This window comes from Corvus brachyrhynchos, unplaced genomic scaffold, assembly GCF_000691975.1.
Source record: "Corvus brachyrhynchos isolate BGI_N302 unplaced genomic scaffold, ASM69197v1 scaffold91, whole genome shotgun sequence".
Taxonomy (NCBI): domain Eukaryota; kingdom Metazoa; phylum Chordata; class Aves; order Passeriformes; family Corvidae; genus Corvus; species Corvus brachyrhynchos.
In genome coordinates, this window is record NW_008236442.1 from 989,038 (window position 1) to 1,010,829 (window position 21,792).

Consider the following 21,792-nt stretch of genomic DNA (forward strand, 5'->3'; position numbering starts at 1 on the left):
CCCCGGCAGCCTCACAGACCTCTTTGCACTTGATCAGAACAGTCAAATTACACCCCTTAACACCTCCCACTTGAGTCCTAGATTGCATCTGCAAAGAAATAAAGTTCATAGCCCAGCTAGTGACGCAGCGATTCTGGGCGTTGGGTGGCTCTCGTGCTTGGGGGGAGGCTCTGTGGTATTGCAGCACAGATGGCAGAGTTGTGGGGGCTCCTCAGAAGGGCTGGTAGGGTGGAGGTGGTGCAGGCTGAAAATGTCCTTAGCTTGTCCATGCAATCCAGCCTTGAATTTGCACTCATTGTCTGGATGGTTTGGGTTGGCTCACAGTGACTCTGGGGTGAGCACGTCTTTATTCATAAACCTCTGCTGCTAAAATTTGTGTGTTTGTGGGCGCGCACATTTGCGGGTCTGGAGGCAACTGAAGCAGCTGTACATTTCTCGGATGTGTAACTGTAACTGTTGCAGAATTAATCTTTAGGTGTGCAGATTCCAGTTTACCTGTAGTCTGGATCAGACATGGACCTCTGTCTCGAGGAGCAGGGACCTTACCTAACCTTCTTGAATTTCCTACTTTGATGGTCACCTAACACCCAGAGGAAAGCTGCTGAGATAAGGCTGATTCTTCTGAATATTCATAGCACTGTAATATGTTTTCATTTGTAATTCCCATGTACATTGTAATCTTATTTTCAGACAACAAATTGCATTTAGAAGCCATTTAGAGACAACATTGGCTCAGGCCCGGGAAAGGTTAAGAGGAAGAAAAGAAACCAAGAAATTGACTTGTAGCAATTATGCAAGGGTTGCATTTTTTGAACTCCACCTTGGCAATAAAACATGAGGATCACAAATCTGAGCTTGGAAAAATGCGCACAGCTGTACTGGGTCAGGCCTGGGTGTTTCCAGCTTTGAGTCAACTCATGGCATGTGCTGGGGGCAGGGAAGAGCTGTTTAAAAGCTGTATTTGGTCCTGCTCCTCCTTTGGCTGTTTCTCCACAGATCTTTGCATGGGAAGAATGTTCTTCTAAAGCTTATTTCTCAGATAATCCACTGGGGCACTACAACCAGTAGCAATGTCACAAACACTCTCACAACTTCACTTGAAAAATAACTCTCTTATATGTGCACCTGACAATAATGAATAAGGAAAGATGAAAGAGAAGAAAATGTTCATTTGTCTCCCTGGATTAATTTCAGTCCTGCGACTCTCTGGATGTGTTTAGACTGCTTTTATTTGGGCTTGCAAAAAGTGAGCAAGACAAGCAAGTTTGTCACTTTTGGTCTGTTTGTTTTGCAGTTGCTGCCTCTCTGGAGCCCTAGAAGAGGAAATTAAATGAAAAGCAAGGCTCTCTCCATGCAGTGTGATGGGTATAGGAACTGCCTGCTGTACTCAGGCTGTTACTGGCAGAAATACTTTTGTAAAAATGGAAACTTTGTATCCCTAGGCTGCAGGAGGGGTGGGGGGAGAAGGTTAATTACACTGTGAATTGCCACAAACAGCTTTCCGTCTGAAAACCCAAAGCAACCTGATACTTGTCCATTTTTGTGTAAAGTAACAGGAGCTGCAGTGCTGTCCATAATGTCTTTCCCTGTATTCCTCCATAAATAGCAGGGATGCAGAAACTCCACCATTGTGCCAGGTGGGAGATGCTGTGATTGCCTTGATATGGTAATCTGTAGGTTGGTGTTTTAAAGTACCTTGCACTGAGCGCCCATCTCCACCAGCTTTCAGCTCTGTCTGGGCTGGTATGGGCAGGGGGTATTTTTGGCACAAAGACCACATTGTAGCTCTGTCTAAGCAAGTGCAGCTTTTATCAGGGCATGTGTGAATCATTTATGTTGCAGGACAAATCTTGTGGACACTATGGCTTTTCTTGATAGGACAACTTGGAAGTGAATGTTAGGATGTTCAGTGAACTCAAATGTGTCTGAGGAGTTGTTTTAATTCTTGCCTTTATGCAAAAAACATACATTCCAGGCCTTGCGCGACTGGCTATAATCACTGCTTATGAGCATCTTTATGGGATGTACCAAAGAGTTCCAAAGCACTGCAGGGCATTTGGACAACAAATCTTTGGGGGAAATTGGACGATGATGGTTTGAAAAATCTATGTGTGGTGTACATGGACCAAGCTAACCTTGCTTTGCTTCCTTGCCTTCACACTGTGATCACTTGACTGGTGAGCCAGGAAAAAAGCCAGGAAAAACTGTTGCCTGCCTGGCAAGTGTCAAGCTTGCTTTGATGGTATAGATTCTGAAAGGGTTAGCACCTCTTGCCTTGCACACAGATGTGTGCTCAGAAGGCAAGGGGAATCTGAATCTTGAAAGACTGATAGTAAGTCTTGTCTTTTGTCCTAGTGCTGATTGCTCATTTGGCCATGGAGCACTTTTGTTGGATTATATTTGCATGCATATAAATGGACATAAGTAGCTGCGTGCTTTCAAGTATGCCCTAGAAAAGCCTAGATATCTTGAGATGCTGAAAATAAATGGGAAAGAAATAAGAAAGTAATGCTTGCATGAAGCATGTGTGATTAGTAGTTTGCTCTGTCTAGTGTATTACAGGCCTCGGATGTTTTATAGTTGCTTGAGACTCTTCATCAATTTGCATATGTTTGTTTGGTTTTTGCTTAACTGGAAGGGTGCTGGCTACTATGGTATGGGCAGAGATTTAGCTGATGGAGCAGGGTTAGCTTGCTGAAGCTTAATGCTCTTCATGGATGCAGGATGGAAGAGCTGAATGTTTGATTTTCTCTACCGTCATATTGAAAGGAAAGCCTTAAAAAAAGGTAATATTTCTTATTGTCTGGTGATGTTGCTTATGCAATGCCAGGATCAGATGCTGCATTTAGTGCTGGGTCCATCCGTCTTGATGTGTAAGAAGCACAAACACTGTTAAAAATACATTGTCAAGTCTTTTGATGTCTGCCTGGGAATGTAGGTACTTAGCTGTTCTTGTAAACTGGGTCCCAATTGCTACCTCAAAGGTCTTGTATGTGTAGTGTCAGGTCAGTAAAACACGTGCGATTTAATCAAAAAATGTAAATCCATTTCTATGGAATTTTATTATTAGAAAGGTAATTACTGTGTAACTAACCCTTCTCTGTAAGCTGTCATTAATTGGATGATTTCTTATAGGCAGCTTAGCATAATGCATGCAAAATACACTGCAGCTCTGGGCAGGCAAAAATTGTCACGATGATCCTGTTGGGATGTGAGCATTCAAGAGACCTGAGCCCTGGGAACAGGCTTCATTGGTCCTTGGCTTTGGGCCTGCAACTTCTGAGCACTTACTGGGGTAATCTGAAGGCAGGGAACTCCATCAGGCAAGTTATTTTTATTAGGAAGAGCCCAGGAAGTGGATTTTGCCATTAGACATCAGGGTCTGTGGTGTGTGACAGGAAGGATCTGAAAAGTTTTTGTAGTTTCGTTGAAGGCAGATGTGAAAGCCACATGTCTCTCTGCCAGTGGGCCTGGTATAAAGGCAGCAGAAGCACTGGCAGTGCCTACATGGTGTTTTACCTTGTGTCTTAAAGTCTCAGCTTCTGCGAGTCTCACGAGTCTGAAACCTCTGGCTTTGATAAATCATATGGTTTTAGATCAAGGTAGCAGAAGAAAGATGGGAGCTCTAAAGACTGAAAACCCAGAACATAAGTAAAAGAGCAGGAAATCTGTCTTGTGATCCCATGTTTTACGCAGTCTGCAGAGAGCTGTCTGCTTTGCTGTTCACATCCATGATTATCTGCGTGCATATCTGGTTGGAAACTGAGAACTGTGCTCATCAAAAAGTTGCTGTTAAAATGGTACAAATGCTGATACAAGGGAAGAGAAAAGGTCAGCAGTGCCTGACCACATTGTAAATAAATGATATCTTTCATCTGGAAAATGCCTACCATTTTTCATTTAGGACTGTTTTGTGATCATGGAAGAGCTGATTTTAAAAGGTCACCTAACAATTCATTTAAGTCCTGATGATTCTCAAGTAGCCCAGAGTGTGACTTGGTATAAAATAGTTATGTAGGATTAGCACATATGGTTGAGAGACAGGGCTCCAGGAGCAGGACTTTTTGGAGTTACGTGCTGCTGCTGTGGAAACACCTGGGTGAAACTGGTAAAATCTCATGGTAAGCCATTTCAATGGCTGCTCTTATCTGAGTGTGGCTGTTTGAAGCATTAGGAATAGAAGATGAGGAAAGAGACTCATTAATGCTAAATTTGATTATATATGCAAACCAGGTTTCTATGAAAAGAAGAACAAAAATGATCTGACTTTCAAACTAGCAATAAGATGTGTAGAGATAGAGGGTTCTGCTATTAGACAAACACAGTTAAAGTCTCCTTGACAATTTTTATGAGGGCGATGTTTCAGTCATCACTCCTCTAAATCAGCATCTGCATAATCGGAGCCCCGGGTAAAAGCCCTGCATGTTGATATCTCTGGATTCAGATGTTGCAGCTGGGAGAGGACAGGCTTGGAGGTGCTTCTCATAGAACCCTTTTTGTCATTTGGATGCTCTGGTCCCCAGCTTAACCTGCATTCATGGCACTGTGTATGATTCCAAGGGGCAGGAGATGTTGCTTGGTGAGGTTGTCCACTCTTGCTCCAAGGGAGAGGACCTTGTCCTGAGCAGAGAAAGAGGAGAGGCAGAAAGCAGGTAATACTGGACTCAGCACAGGGCCGGTGGTGGAAGACAAAGCTGCACATCTGCAAGCTCAGGTTTCCCCTTGGGCACTGAATAAAAATATCTCTGTCTTAATATGGGCCTGGGGTGCAGTGTGGAAAACAGCACTTGGCTGTGTCTGTCCAGCCAAGCAGCTGCCAGAGGGGTCTTCATGGATTTTATTCTCAGGGGGATCTACAGAGTGCTGTTAAGAACATTATAGAAAGGAACATACAGCGTGGAGATGCTGTGTTTAAGGTGTTTGTTCAAAGTGGCATATGTGCTGCAAAGTGTGACATAGTTGCTAAGGTGACAGCTTGCTTGCTTTTTGGCAAAAGCGAAAGAATACTGAATATAGGCAAACTGTAAGCTTTTTCTTTAATTTGCACAGTTTTATCTTCTGGCCATTGTAGAGACTCCTCAGGTTTGTTCTTGGAAGCAGTGCTTTCCCATTCTGAATACTTCACTCAGTTAAAAAAGCTAATATTGCTTCCCATTCTTAAGGAAAATCCTAAACCACGTAAAATGATGGAGATTCCAATTATTATAATTGTAGATACACTTATGGCATTGAAAGGCTTTGATATATAACATTCATTTAAGTAAGGAAGTATTCTCTAAGAACATTTTATATAAAAAAATATTAAGTGTTGCCTCATTAGCATCCTATGGATGCAGGCACATCCATGAGTGCATGCTCCACGGTTTTGGATGGAGTATTTGCATGCATTTGTAAGTGCTCAAACCTAAACTGGAATGGATGGTGAGGGGAGAAGTCCTGTGGGTCAGGCTCAGAGGTTGGTTGTGATGGGAGGGAACAGAGTCTTGTGTTGAACAGCTTGGGTTCTGCTGTGGTGAAGTATTTTCATAATGCTGCCAGGGGAGAAGATCAGCAGAGGATTAGACTGGCGTGGCCCCTAAGGAGAGAGGGTGTTCCAGATGAGCAGCCATCTGTGGCATGAAGCAAATGTTATGGACCTCAGTGTTGAGAGCAAAGCACAAAGGTCTCACAAGATGAGTGTCAGCTTTGGCCCTTAAAGCAGTGGGGTAGGTGCATGACCCAGGAAAAACGCTCAGGAAAGGCTGAAGTAATGTGCTCATTGCTCTTCATTGTTTTACCTTTCTTTTTTTGTGATGTTCTAATGAATAGGTAAATGTGTTTCTCTGAGCAAGCTGTTCTGTCTGTGCCTTTTCCAGAACGCCTTAGCATCTGGGAGAAAGAAGGCTGTGTTAGAGGCAGAGCCTGTGAAAGCTGCTGAGCTAATACTGTGAGGAGCATAAAGTGCTGCAGTCTGATTGTGGGGAGCTCTGTGGGCTCCAGGTCCTGGATAAGTGCTGGTGCAGATGTTCCAGCCCAGTTTGGCTGGGCCACTGCAAGGCAGAAGTTAGTGAGGATGTTTTCAGTGATCAGAGACCATGACACAGGGGGCTTTTGCTGGATTGGAGAAGCCTCTTTGATAGAAGACCCCATACTAGTCACTGAAATGTGCAGGAAGGGAGGTAGTGTTAAGGAAGCGGGAGAAGAACCGGAGCAGGAAGATTTCAATGAAGTGTTATACATTTTCAGAGGAGAGGTGTACAGTCCCAGACCTGCTGTCAGAAATAAAGCTGATCTGACTCTCTTGCAAAAGTCCCAACTTGTCAACTTGATCTTTATTCTATGAGAAATACTAGAGCCTGCTGCAAACAGCCTGGCTGAATATTCACTAGAAATACTCAAAAGCCTGAAGTATTGAGGGTAAAATTCTGCCCAGAAGATTTCAAAATGAAATGCTGCCCAACATCAGCAAGATCATTGATACATCAGGAAATAATTTATAGTAACAGCTCTACAGTAGCTCTTTGAATTTCAAAGAGAAGTTTGTTGTGTTTGTCCTTGGTCTTCCCTTTTCCTGATGTTAATGCTCTGCCCTCCTGTGTAATTTCTCAGGTGATGTATCTTTGGCTTGAAGTAATAAGCCCCAGCTCAGATCCTTTGTCACATGCATGTTGGGTGCTTGTATTGAGGCCCCATGTTTGACACTGGATTTGACAATCTTCATATTAGGTGAAGAACCTCTGTGGCATTCCAGATAGTATTAAAGAAGAAGCAAAATCTTCCTTGCTAGGTTCCCAAAAACCAAGGAGACAACTGGCTTCTTGACTCAACCTCCTTGAGGTGGGCTGTATGGTCTATGGCTGCCTTAAGCATTCAGATCAAAATACCCCAGGAAGACAGGAAATATCTTACAGTTATTTAACAAGCAAACTTGCAAACTTGAGCCTTGCTTGAACTGTTTGCAGAATAATCTTCTCCCTGGCTGTGTGCTGGAGGTATGCTTGAAGCAAAAGCAAACAAGACAAGGCCCCCATCTGCGTGCGAGTCTAAAACCACATAGTTGCTTACTCCTGCTCCTTCCTGCACAGAGGCCATGCTGCACGCAAAACATCACTTCTTTGCACCAGTTTTTACTCCATTTCAAACAGCCTTTGTATGGAGGGAAGGGTGTCTTGAAGTGGTTGAACATGGCAAGGTCACACCTCTCTGTTGGGACTCTTAAGGGGGAACGGTGCTCTTGGGTGTATCTCGTGACCAGCCCAAGGGGCTTAGGTTTGATTCTGGAAGTTGGCTTATTACTGCAGAATATATATATAGCAATAATTATCCTTTGAAGCTGAGCAGTTTCTTTTAATGTTTTTTTAGGGACTGTGCTTGAAAGCCAAAGCAAGCGTGGGATTCCCCCACTGCCAAATCCAGCAGCCGATAAATCCGGCAGAGCTCTCCTGATTGCCATCTCCAAGGGCAGTCAGTGCTCTGGAATGGAATTAGAACCCCGTTTGAAAGAAGATGCCTGCCAAAAATTAAACAATGGATGCCTTCCTGTTTAATTTTAACATTTTAATTAAATTCTTCACTGCTGTGTGCCTTTGATCTTGGTGAACTGATACACATGGTGTGTGCTGTTCTGTCGTAGCAGCGTTTTGTTCTAATCTTGCACACAGATGCAAGGACGCATTTGAGGATGGATGAAAGTGCAAAAGCTGCTCCCTGCCAAGTACTGAGTGCATTGCAGGCTGTCTTTTCCAACTGGTGACCCATGGACATGTGGACAGAGGGATTATTCACAAGTATGGCTCAGTAGAGTTACTCTCTAAACATATTCACTCCCTTTTTTTAATCTTCTGTGAACAGTGCTGCAAGAAGAGTTTCCTTGGTGGAATTACTCATTGAGAGGGTTGAGGCCAAGAGTGGAGATTTTATTGTGAAAGAGATTTAATTTCAAGTGGAAGAATTAATAAACTTTGATTCTTCAGTTAGAGAGCAGAAGCAACACTGGATGTTGTTGGCTGGGCACATCCATCGATAAATCCCAGCCAAGTACCCAGTTTGGCAGGCTGGCTTTCCTTGCAGCCAGGCACAGAGCAGCAGGAAAGGTATTAGAAGGAGTTTCCTCATGGGTTATAGGCTGGGGCAGGTGATTGAGGATCATATGGAATATTTGTCCTTTGCAATTTGGGCTGTACCTAAGATGTCAGGGAAGAATCTGTCATTGCTACATCAAAAGCAGTCATTGGTAGAGCTGCTTTGGGAAAATAAATTTCACTTACTTGAGGGAAAAATAATTCTTACTCCAAATTTCCTTTGAAAACTGGCACTTTGGTGAGATCATGAATGGATGAATATTTGCAACAGAAACTACAATATTTCAGCACAAAATATTTCTGTAAGGAGATATTCCCTACAGAAATGGTTGTATTCTCCTCCTCTGCACACCCTGCTGAGATGCCCTAGGCTCACTCCTTCTGGAGAAATCAGTGATGGATCATCCCAAGTGGGATCCTTCTGCCCATTGGAATGGTGTAGTCTGGCTGTGGCAGCTGATATCCAGAGCAGGAGCAGTGCAAGGGGCCAACCCAAACTCGCTGCAGGCACAGCAGTGGTGTTCCCAGGGTAGATTTTGCAAGCCCTTAGCGTTGGCACTTAGAAAAGTCAAAAATTTTTGGAGAGATGACAACTCTTGGGAAAAGACAAGTGAGTGTAAAATGCAGAAGATTGTTTTGGTTGAAAATTGTCATCTGACGTGTAAGTCCATGAGTGCATGCTGGTGGTGTAGTCTATGCATATATTGTATGCCTAGCCCTTTTTATGGCCAACTGTGGAATTTTTCAGAGCTGTGCAGAAGCAGCACAGTTCGCTCAGCAGAGAATCAGCATTCCTAAGCCTCCGTGTTTTGCTGCGTTGGCTCCGTGGGCTGCGTGTGGTCCTGGGGCTGCTGTGGCAGGCCTGTGCCTGTCCAGATTGTGAGGCCCTGGCAGGCAGCAGGAGCTGGCTCCACGGCGGGCCAACATATGCAGGGGATGCTGGCTGTGCCACAGGGTACGAGCCTCCTGCCACTGCTGCGTGTGACCTGGCGCTTCCCAGGCAGGGATGATGCCATGAAAATGAGCTCCTTGCCTGTGGTCTTCCATGGCCCAGCGGTGGTCCCCACTGCAGGGACCAAGTACTGTCACTGCTTTTTTTTTCCCCCTTCTCTTTTTTTCATCCTCTCCACCATGGCTTTCACAGCAGAATGACAGCAACAGGAGAGGGAGATGAGTTTTGGGTCTCATGGCAGAACTGATCCAGCACAGCTTGTGTTGCTGAGGAATCAAACAGAAAAGGTCTTTCTGCCATATAGCTCACCACGGCATAGTTCACTCATTTCTAAAAATGGCTTTGCCTCTTCAAATTTACGTGCTCATTAGTGCTGGCCACCCATGGGTGCAGCATTGGTTGTTCATGCAGCTGGAGAGGCTCTGAAAGAGCTCATAAATGTTCACTGTGCAGCTTAGTCCCCCAAAAGTAGTGACTCAGCAGTGATCAGACATCTCTCATGGGACAAACAGTTCCCAGCTATTCCCAAATTGCATTGAAACCCATGTGTCACTGGGCTGCCAAGAGGCAGAGCTTGAGTACCCCACATCTGTATTGCTTCTGCACAGAGAGATTGCTAAGCATGTCCTGGGTGTTAGAACAAGAGTACTCTTGCTTCCTTTAAAAGAGATTTTATTTTTTTTTCTGGGGTTTTTACACTCCACCCCATGATGCGCTTTGGGATGCATTCAGCTTTCCCTTCTGAATAGGGCTCCAGATGATGGAAATAAATTATCATAAATTAGAATAGATTGCAGTCTTCAGCATCTCTACATCTGTCATTATGTTTCTTTAACAGTTCAGTTTAACATTTATACACACTCTGACAGCAGCTACTCATGTGTATGCTATAAATATTGGCTTGCAGAAGACATTAATGGAGTTTAGGTAAACGTTTGATGCTGCTAAGATTCTGTTCCATATGGTGGTACGCAGAAAAATTAGATTCAACATGCCATGTATAGTGCACATGTATTCCCTATGGACAGGCCTCCTGGCATTGCAGCAGCTTACTACCCTAGAAAGCGCAGGTACCTTCAAAGAGGAAGGTGAGATTCTTGCAGTCTATTCTGGTTTTTACCACGTGCATTGTCTGCAATGTTTAAAGCCAACATGTAGTTTGTAGAGATGGGAAGTGCTTGTGAGAAAGACATCTCAGAGAAGCAGCAGTCAGGAATTAGGCAACAAGATGTGGGAATGCTCTGCTTTGAACATGTCTAAAGAAAACCCATGGGATTTTCTGGCCCAGGTGCCATTTTGTTAGACAGTAACTGACTGGCAGGGTGAAAACTTTGTGCATTGATTGGTCATGGCTGCTAAACCATGAAATTTGTGTCTCTGCTCCTGATCCAACTGTCACCAAAACTACATGGGGGGAGCGTAGCATGAGGGTTTGAGGAGTCTGGCTTGCATCCCTCTGACTTACAGGAGGACAAACAGCTGAGACCATCATGACAAGAGGCAAGAAGAAATACATTCTGGTCCCTCTGGTGTTCCTTCTGCAGTTCGACAGAATTTGGATGTCTCCCATAGGTATGGGGTTTTTGTTTTGTTGGCTTGGTGATTTTTTTTTTATTTTGCTAATTGCAACACTTTGATTAGTGTAGCCTGCTGATGTGGCTGTGTCCTCTGCAGTATTTCGCACATTTACCCCACTTTCAAACTAGAAGTAAGGTAAGAGGTCTGTGTCAGGATCAGCACTGCAGAGGGGCAGTTGGGGTAGCCCCTGCTCCTGATGTGGGGCCCTCGGAAACATCTGGCTGATGCTGGCCCTGGGGCACATCTGCTGCAGAGAGCAGCGGCTGCTGCGTTTGCCCCTGTGTAATGCAATGTAAGTAATGAAGTAACTGTAATGTACAAACTGACTCAAAGCAGGGCAATCTGAGGAGAAAGTGCTCTTCACACTGTAAATTGCTAAAGGTCTTTATGATGCCAGTGAATTAAAAATCTGAGAAGAAAAACCCCTCCAGTGCTGTAAGTTGAAGATGAATCTTTTAAAAGCTGCTGGTGGGGAGGGGAAGAGGTAATTTATCTGAATGGAAATGTATTTAAACTCTGTATCTTGTACCTTTCTAGGTTGCTGAAAAGCAAACTGTGTTCTTTGTCTCTTGGAGAGCTGGTGACATTTTTGTATAGACTGAATAGGTTTCTGTGTTGATGTTACCCCTTTTGATCTTAATCGTTAGTCAGGTTTTCTGTCCTTTGCAGGTTATTTCTTTTAGAAGAAGTTGCTTCAGATGTTTTGGTGATTCACTCCTGTTTATTCACACTGGCAGTACAGAGGAGCCTGGTGTGCTCCTGCATCCTGTGAGCGTTTGCAGCCACCTTCCCCCTGACTGGGCAGAAACCCCTCTCTTACCTTTGAGTTTCCAGGTTTTACTGTTGTTCTGACTGCTTGTGTGGTTCTTTGGCCTCAACTTTTCTCTGCTTTCTTGCTCTTGCGGAGAAAAAAAAGGTTTTGCGAAACCATTAGCAAGAGCTTTCTGCCAGAGCAAAACCTTACCTGTGAATTTCCTTTGAAGACTTACTTGTGTCTGAGCTTGAGGCTGGCATTTAGGTCTCTTGAATGGTGCTTTAAAGGAACTAAACTGTATTTAAAGAAAGGCAGCATTTACATTGGCTTGATGCTAAAGACATTTTAGCCTAGCCAACAAGATTTTATGGTGAGCCTTGGTCCAGCAAGGAACCCTTCAGCCTTCTCCAAGCTGAAAAAGAAGCTGGGGAGCAGTTTCAAAGCATTGGGACTCTTCTGTCATTGTTTGTTGTATTCGTTTTTTGCATCTTTTGACTCTTTGAGGACTGAACAATTAAGATCTGCACAGTCGGGGTGCAACTAGGACAGGTGTGGTTTTCTCCATGATGCCCTAATATAAGAGTGCAGAATTTGGGAAGGAATGTGCAGTGAGAGGAAATTCATGTAGACAATCTGCATTGGATCACTTGTCATGAGGATATCTCTTTCAATTGTGTATTTAATTAACTGCATTTTTAAAAATTTGCTTCTCAGCTACACTGTAAAGATACTTTTGGCTGGGGGTAGAGAAAGGAACCCTTATTCTGAATGGGTTTTTCTGTTGGTGTTCTCATAGGAAAGAAGTCTGTGTACTTCTTTTTCATCAAACCTTTTAGCTTTCCTATATGGCTGACATCCATAAATTCTAAAGCTGTTTCTTTTAAGCTTTCTACCCCCATTGTACACCTGGAGATGACCCACTCCCAGTTCCTACTGTCACCTGTCACTGGCTGAAAGGCCCTTCGGGGTAGGACGGGAGAAAAGTCATACTTTTTGCATTCCAATCAGTTCTGGATCTCAGAGTTTAAAAATATCACAAGTGAAAAACATGGATGTGAGTCATACAGAAGGCACCCTTCGTTTCTCAGGGAGTAAAAATATCAGAAAAACACATTCTTCAGATGTTTCCTCCTGTTGAGAGGTAGCCACATCTAAGATTTCCGTTTGAAGTGTTGAATCATAAACATTGGTTCCCTGCTGTCACAGTGACCACTGGGTACAGGAGACGCCTATTAAATGTTAACAGCTTGTGCTCTGCCAGAGCTACATCACTCACGAGGGTCTGGGTGAGCTTTACATGAAGAGCAAATGTGGAGAAGGCTGCGATGTCGTTTCTTGGGTCAAGATACTCCAGTGCTCAATACCAGTCTGCAGTAAATGCCCCACTTCTGGAAAGTTCTGTGCTCACTTTGGACCTAAACACTCATCCATATCTAACACATGTGGTGTCATATTCCAGGGCAGCACATCTGCATGCTTTTGGAGGAATGACCTCTTTCTTTTTGGTCATTGCCTTTGCCCCTCAGGGGCTGGGAGACCATGGTTTTGTATCAGTTTGCTTTAGTGGTATTTGTGAAGCGAGCATGTTTTAAAATGCATATGCATTTCCCTCTGTTTTTACAAGATTAATATTTGAAAGGATATTTAATACAAAATTGCATAAAGTTATTTAAATTTGAGACATGCTGGAGAGATCAGAGAATTCTTATCAGGTGTTGAATTAGTAATGTTGAATTAGACATGAGAAAATCCTTTTCAATTTAAGTGGCTTTTCTTGGACCTTTTTGCATGTTTAATATCTTCATTCATCCTTCTCATAATTCTTCCAATTTCAGCACTCCCGAGTATCCATGCAGATGTGCACAATCCACACTGTTCAGGCCCTGATCCATTTAGCCAAACTTTACATCCCTGAGGACCATCAGGAAGCCTGCAAACCACTTGTCTTATGTTTTCCTCTTGTGGATGCAAAGATTGAGTCCTTCATGGATAATGTCATACTTGTATTTGAAAAACCTGCTTGTGCTGCTGTCTGAGAGATTGGAGAGATCATGAGCGCTCCTCAGTGTAGACATTTTAGCATTATCTTCCAAGAATCTTAAAACAATTTGAACTGGAAATAACATTTGCATAATATTTTGTAAGAACACTACGATGAGTCTCTGCAAGGAGAATTACAAATATTGCTTTTCCTTTCTTCATAACTCTCGGAGGGGGTCAGCCTCTCTCCAGTCCCCCTTGATAACAAGCTGCTGAGAGAGCTTAGCAGAGCAATGTGTGTCCTGGTCACACCAGAAGGATCTCATTTGTGTTGCTGTTCATAGTCATGATAGGCAGCAAATGGAGCGGAGCCTGAGGCAGCACTTTGCTGCCTGAAGTTGATGCCTGATGAATTACGGAGATAAATAAGGCAAGAGTCTGCCTTTGCTTTTCCCTTTGAGTGTGCATGTGATTGTTAGGTGGCCCATGTTTTGAGAAGACAAAGTGAAATGAGCTTTCAAATATTTCCATGAAGTTGTCTTAATTATTTCATTATAATGGTAAGGAACAAAGCAGAAGAATCAACATGCCTAATTATGACATCTAAATGCAAGAGAAATTAGTCAGTGAACTCTCCCTTCTCTGGGGAGGATTAATCTTCCTATGCTCTATTTCAAATGTCTTCCAGAAAAATGAAAGGCTTATCACCTAGGAAACATGCGGTCCTAATCGTCCAGGTCTGGCTCTTGGATTTATAGATGGTGAGGGGACTCTTAGTTGATCTTCTGAAGCACAAAATTAGATTGTGTTGCTTGTGTTTAACCGTTGTAGTTGAGTTTTGTAGCTGGGTGATTTGAATGAGAAGTGCAATTTGGGTATGTGCTTCATGTCATCCCAACAGGATGGATGAGCTGTGAGGACTGACTCAGCACCAGGCAGTGCCATGTGGAGGGGATGGGTTGGATCCTAATGTGATGCTGTCAGAGGGGCAGTGCTAATTAGCTCAGGTTCTCAGTAATAACTGCTGTATTGATGAATCTATAATACTTACAGAGCCATCTCATTGCCTTTTTGATCACTATGTGAGACTCCAACCAGCATTTGGCTGTGGCCTAGTGGCACACAGCCACAATTTGATTACAGGTGATCCTGGCAGGACATGATTCTTCACCCTTGAATTAGTCACTGGATTGAAATGGCAATAATGTTTCCTGCATGCTAGGTTTGGTATGGCAATAAATTCTGGGCCTGTGTCCTTGCTGTTGTCTTGCACCAAGCCAATAGCATCTTGTGATAGTTTCTACTAGGTTGATTATAAGAATTTCAAGCTGTGACACAGATGTAAGATGATTTCAGATGAAGTGTTACATTAATAAATTAATCTTCAGCCTCTGCCCTCTGTAAGGTCTGACTTTCTTTAGATTTTGTCATTTGTAGTCATGTGCTGTGGTGGTGGAAATACAAGTCTGGAAGTACTAAGATATGCTTCCCTAAAATAATTCCAGATTTTTGGATAGGCAGATCATGCCCAGGAATGGGTTTATTCCTTGCCTGCAAACTCAGCTTAGGGTAAAGAAGACTCAGTAGCTGAAATATGAAGACTAAATAAAAGAAAAAAGGGCTGTTTCTTTGCATAATGCTGGGGAAATCAGCCTTACAGTTCACAAACTGAGATGTACAGCAGCTTGCTGGAGGGAAAACTTCAGTCCGTTATTATTTTGCATTTTGGGTTGCTTTACTCATGGCAGTTTATTAATTAGTTTCTATTTTGCACTCTTTCTTAAAAGAAAAAGATTTCAACTCATTATGTATCACCCTTGTACCTTTTTTTCTTCCCAAATTACTCTGCATCATGGTCAGTTCCCATCTTCCCTGGCTGTTGAGTTGATTAACTGGGTGATGCTGACTGGAGGGCATGGGATGGGCCACTGATGCACCACCTGATTATGTGGTCATGGAAACCCCCGGAGGTAAGACCTCTGTTATCAAAATAAATTGGGATTTTCTGCCAACTAATGGTTGGTGAAGCTTGCACTAATGCTAGATTCTGATGGATGATGCACTATGGAAGCCAATTAACCTTTGCTGATAAGCTAGACTTTGATTAAGCTCTTCCAGGCTTTCTCATCACAAGAAACATGTACTACTCATTGAACATGCAAATGTATTTGCAGTGTGTAATTACAACATTTTCTAAAGGAACAACCTATTTTAAACAGGGCTTTTGTTTCACTCTTATTCCTTTGTTGCACTCACCAACTCAGTCATACAGGCTAATTCAGCAAACGTAATTGACTGGTTTTAGGAGTTGAAATATCCTGTTGTTGAATGTTTTATGCTTCAAATACCAATTGTAATGAAGACCTCTGTGGTGGGTACGTAGCTCTCTGCAGCTGCTCTGAAAGACTTGCCCTTTGCAGTGAGCCTTTGGGATGCGGAGGGCTGGCAATGTTGGGATCTGCAGCCCCAGCCAATTTAAAAGTGATCTTATCCCAATAGTGCTGAGAACAAACTCTTTCTGTAGCCATAGGCAGGGATAATTAGGCTGCAGAATGTGCAGCTCATTGCACTTGTTGGGAATTCACTTATTGATCCAATTAGCTTCTTATAGGGTGATTGTTATAATTAAAATTGATTATGGCTGTGTATTGTAACTTTAATCTTTGATGCTGGGGATTTGGATATTATGGCCTGTCTCCTGTAGCTCATAATGGACTGTGAAGAGCATCAAGGAGTTAATGTATTTTCACACTCCTCAGGGATACATTTTCTGTGTTAGATTCTCATTTATGGTGCTGTTAACTGAGTGACAGTATCATGTTGCTTACCTGGTCATACGTATTTTGGTAGCTTTAGTCACTTTGTCTAAGGGATTGCATGAGCTCCTCTATCTGTCTCTATCCATACCATGGTGCTTTAGGAAAAAACCTAGGAAATGGACATTTGGTTTCTAGGTATAATTCATAGTTGTAATCCTCAACTGTTACAAATGCATTCCTATAGCTATCTGCATGTACCTCCTAGTTGTGGTGCCTTTAGTTTATTGCATGCCTAAGAGCATGGAAATGAGAGTTGTATTCTGTCGTACACTGATGGGATTGAAGTTTGGCATAGTTACCATTTTCAGACAGAAATACCTGCACAAATTCTCAAATCAGAGCAGTAGAAACACAGAGAAATGGGCAGTGCAATGGCCCATCTGCACTTTCCCCGCTGTACATCTCATCTCTTGTGGTGTGGCTGTGGGGTCAGAGGGGAGGAGTGAAAGGAACAGAGCAGCTTCCAGATGCACCATCTCCTGTGCTTTCTCCTCCAAACTCCCAGTGCTGCACTGACATTTGGGGTGGGGGTAATGATCTGTCAGGGGATGTCCCTGCTGTGACAGACACTCTGAGATGTGTAGTTTTTAGGATGGAGAAAACCAAGGATTTGACTGCTGTAGAAACCTGTGGTTGAGAGTAATTACAAGCCTTGATCCTGCAGGAATAATCTGTGTGATGCAGGTTTTGCCCCTTCTGTAGATTATATATAATTGATGACTTCACCTTATGATGCCTTAACCCTGGAGCTGGTGGGTTCAAATAATGCTGGATACAAGGAGCATGGTCATTCTTCCCTTGTGAGGCTTCGCTCCCCCAGTCTCTGCACTCTTGCTAAACCAGCTTCCTCTGCTCCTCACATGGATATTCCCAGGATTTCAGCTAATGACCACAGAGCACACTTCTCACTCTAAAATCATGTGTCCATCCTCTTCCAAATTAGCAGTTTTTGGGTATTCCACTGGACATTTGGCCTAAAGTAGTCTGAACGCTTCTACTGTTTTATGGTCATCACCAGCTTTCACGAGAGGCTCTGGTGAGCCACAGTCTGAACACACAACATTGCAGCCTTTATTTAAATTAAATTCCACCTGTGGTAGGAGTGTTGTAAGGGAAAGTTTCAGGACTGATGTTTGAGTGTAAATATCTGAATTATAAATTAAATTCTGCAGCATTTCAGCTTAAGAACAATTTTTATGAAATCTTGAGAATTGTCATTCTTTCCCGTTCTATCAATAGTAACTGCAAGCTTGAGCATATGCTGCAAAAGGCTCTGAGGCGAAGTATTCACTTAGAGAGAGAACACAAGTGCCTTTTTCATCTGAGGCAAATTAGCAGAAAAGGAGACAACTTCCAGCAAACTGTGGCTTCCGATCTACAAGCTGATAAAATCTGCATATTAGTCACAAGTTATTTTTCCAGATTTCTAGTTCATTCTGTTTTCCAAATTAAAGATGCTGAAATTCACTTTCAGTCTTTTCAGCCTCAGTTTCATAAGTAGTATACTTGGTGGGGAGGGGAAAAAACCAAAATCATCACCACCACCATTATTATACCTCACATCCAGCAGGTTGTGATTTGGCTGGGGTTTTTTGGGAGTAAATCTAAGGAAGAATGCAATCTTTGTTGTGACCATATTCTGTAAAAATTGAATTTTTCTCAAAGAGAAGGTGTTACTTTATGACAATCCCCCTCCCCCCCACACCATGTGTTGGGTTATTAAAACCAAACCCTTCATTGCATGGGTTTGGGGCTCAGCATCCCAGCACATCCTGTATTAGTACTCTGGACTTTTTAAAATATGAGGTAGGTATGTGTACTAGTTTGAAAACAAACCAGTGCGAGGCACCAAGTCAGAATAACAATATAATAGGGAAATAAAAAAAGAATAAAGGCAGAAAACACTGGTTTAAACTGACAGAGTCAGGATACAACCTGACTCCCTGTTAATCAGGCTGGCGGCGGCAGTCCGATAAAATGGTGGCTGCTGTCCTCCTGAAGTGATGGATGTGGTTCTGTCGAAGCAGTGATCCTGTAGAAAGGGCCTGCTCTTCCTCAGAAGGTCCAGTGGTGGCTGTGTAGCTCCTGTCTTCTGGGAATCCAGTGGAAAGGGTGTCTGTAGTGTTCAGAATCTCAGATTATATCCAGGATGGAATGCTTGGTTCCTCCCTCTGGGTGGAGCATCTCACAATGGGATGATGAGTCATGAGGCCAGGCATTGATTAAGCTCATTAACAGAAGATGGTCCGGAGGGAGTTATCTCTGAGTCATGTGGCAGGACAATGATGGGTCATTAACAGAAAGATAGTCTGGGGGGAGGAGGCAAGGAAACACTGCCCCACCTGATTTCAACAACTCATGAGGATGGTAATAGAATACACTGCAACCCAGGACAGTGTGCACCTTGTGTGCAAGTGTGAAAGCACAGAGCCATTCTGAATCTTTGCAGTGGTGGATGTGTGTCTGTCCAGGGCTTGCTCAATTGCTGTGAGGATTAATGGTACTTCACCGAGTTCATTTGACTATTTGAGGGGTTTAAGTGCCATGAGCTTTTCCCAATCGCAGGAGACATCCCTTTCTGGGGCAAGGGGTAACATCCCTTGCCTCATATTGTAGCAGTGAAATCAAGGGCTCGAGGGAAGAAATGGTTCCGTATCAGAAAAGATGTCCCTTTTTTTTGTGTAGCAGTCGTCAGAGAATCAGCTTTTCTGCCAGAAGTAGCAACCACTGGCTACAGCAAGGGTATTGCTGCTTAGGATAATTCATAAGAGTATTTTGGCTGCAAAGGTTGGGTTTTTACAATTTTGTGTCATTACGGTGACTGAGGACATCTCTTGGTCTTCACTTCAGTCACAGAAGGTGTTTTCTGTACTTTTTTGGCATGTACTAGTTTGTGTAAGAGTTGCTGAGCCTGAGTTTCTGCTGCATCATGACCTCTGGAAATGTATTGCTGTTCTCAGTGTTGCCTGTAGAGCAGCTGGCAAAAGCAGAGCAAGTGCCATAAAATGAGTTGTCTCTCATGCTTTTTAATACTCCTCTGTGGCGGCCAGTGAGCCAGTGGTTCAAGGGACAAAGAGCGTCCATTAGTAGACAGTCCCTAGTACAAGAGAACCTCCCCAGGTTAGGGTGAACAAAAGGGGCTTCCCCTAGGATGCTTTGCCCTGTTCTATTAATGTACCCCAGTTCTGCTTCCCTGGTTGGCTTGTTAGCCTCTTCACCCCTTTGTTACCTTATGTGTCCCATGTGCTAGAAAGTTCTCCACTCCCTGTTCCCGCATTGGCCCTTGCCCCTCACCACTCCCCCACAGTTTCCCCACTGGTCCCCTTACCCTAGTCCTGCCTTTGTACTGCCCCTGTGCCCTCAGATCATTGGTCTCTAATGCTTTCTTCGCTCCCCTGTATAACCCTGGACTCTCCATTGTTCTCTGTCTTTGTTCCTGGAACCTTTCACGGTGTAGCTGCAGTAAACCTCTCCCGTGGAACTCTATACGAAGACCCTTCCTGTCTCTTTGCCATCAACCCATTTGAAGGAGCTGTCCGTGTGTGTGTGCATGCACACATGTGTGAGTGTGTGCTGGTCCTGCCGAGTGGCTTTGCTTTGGAGACGCTTTTAGGAAGGTTGTGGCACCTCGTGCTCTGGCACCGACAAGCAGCAGCCGGACGGCTCACGACACTCCTCTAGTTTGGTGCCACCTTTGGTTAGTGTATGTAAATTTGTGATTGGCGTTTACTGTATTTTTCTATCCTAAATTTAAATTTTATTCACTTCCATAGCATGAAGGGATGCACAAGGGGAAGGGTGCCTCAGAGGTTATCAGAGAACATACACAGGATTTGCAGACTGGAAATACTGACCTACAAGCAGAAGACAGCAAGGGCCAGTTTGATATGTACAGCTCATGGTTCCAGTTTAATTGGGTTGGTTTGTGGCAGAATACTGTTCCTCTCTTTTATGCATTATTTTTCCAGTCAAGAAATCATCTGCACTTGTGCTTTTCACTATCTCTTTTCTTCCACACCTCTCTTGCCCCATTTTCACTGCCCTCATCCTGATCATTGCGTAGAGATGTGCATGCATTGGTCCATCACTCATGAGGAGGATTTTTTTGGTTGAAATAAGTCTTCCCAGAAGGGCTAACATAGCATTCATATTTTATTCTTCCAATTCACTCAGATTGATGCAAGAGTTGTTGTGAATCTGCACATTTAGATACGGCAAAGACTGTTTTTATCCCCGATGAAAAACTAAAATGCCATTAAAGCAGAATGTTTGCAGTAATCTTCTGTGTGTGTGTGCATAAAGGCCATAAGGAGAAGTGGACCTTATCGATTTGATGGCACTCATTATCCTAGAGCTATTTTCACAGGGTCCTTCTACCACAATTCTAGACTATTTTTCTCTGAAAATTTGCTCTGACATGTTTGTGTTTTGGAGGAATTTTCCCTCCACAAGATGAAACACGATCCTGTCATCTAACTTATTTCTTGTATTTTTTTACTTGTGGCAAATTCATGGAAGTTACATGCTGAATTCATGGTGGGCTCGGAGGAATGCATGATTACATTAACCTTTATGTACTGTTGTGTACTGAAAATGTTGTCTATTTATTTTCTGTTCAGGCAAACTAATTGATTAACCCATGCAAGATTTTATATCCCCACGTCATTAATAAAGACAACGTTTTCTAACATCTGTATCATTGTGTCTTTTTTTAAATTATTATTATTATTTTCAGTATGACCGTGTTGGTTTTGTCTTTTGGTAGGTGGAACAAATAACGATGTTCTGCAGGGTTAAAACATTCTCTAACACTTTCGGGTATAATTTGTGACTATTGTTGCACCAGAGCATAGAGGCAATGGGTGATTTCCGTGCTCCCAAGACTCTGCTCTTCTGAAAGACTAGAATATGTAAAACATCTCCTGGGTGAAGGAAGATTTCAGGAAAAAACAGATGTGAAAACATGTTTTACAGAAGCACCTGTGCTGGAGGAGTTGGCCTAAACAAACAGGCTTAGCCAATACCTCAGTGTCTGCACCCACAAGATCCAGGTGGAAATTCTGCTGGGCTGGGTACCAGTTCTCTCTGAGTCATTCCTACTAGGTGGCATCACCATGGGTTGTCACGACCCATCTCCCTGACTTTGCAGCAAATTTGCCATTGGCAATGGATAGAAGTTGATTTTTTTCATGTTACTATGGTAAGATGTTTACAGCCATGGCTCTGGATGCATCCAAGGCAGAGAAGGAGGGATGAATGTGTGTACCCAGCATGGAGCTGGGCTAGTACCCATCACCTGGGCAGGATGCATGCTGCTCTTTGGAGCAGTTGCAGCTGAGATACTGCTGTGCTGATGCTGGAATATTTAGATCTCTGGAAAAGATTTGGTTGCCATTCAGTTGGATTTCCTTCAAAAATAACCCCAAAGCTTTTTGGATGATGGGAGAAGCTTAAGGCGTGGTTCACAGGGAAGCATCTCCTGTGGACCTGAGCAAAGGAGGTGAGACAGCCTGATTTGGTAGTGATTTTGGCATGTGCCCTTCCGTTCCATCTCCTGGAGGCAGGGAGGCTTCTGCTTAGGTGCTGGGATACAGGAAAGCCTGCAGGAAACCTTTCCTGTAAGCTAGGAAATTCCTGTAAGCTGTGCCC

The 21,792-nt window shown here is 43.4% G+C and overlaps 1 protein-coding gene across 1 annotated transcript in view; it reads left to right on the forward strand.

Moving 5' to 3' along the window:
- The first annotated feature begins 15,240 nt into the window (after nt 1-15,240).
- Nucleotides 15,241-21,792, forward strand: part of SYNPR (synaptoporin) — a 94,765-nt gene continuing 88,213 nt past the window's right edge. The window contains exon 1 of the mRNA XM_017747160.1: nt 15,241-15,294. Within this exon, the coding sequence (XP_017602649.1) occupies nt 15,256-15,294 (39 nt within the window). The 5' untranslated portion in view covers nt 15,241-15,255. The remainder of the gene's footprint in view (nt 15,295-21,792) is intronic.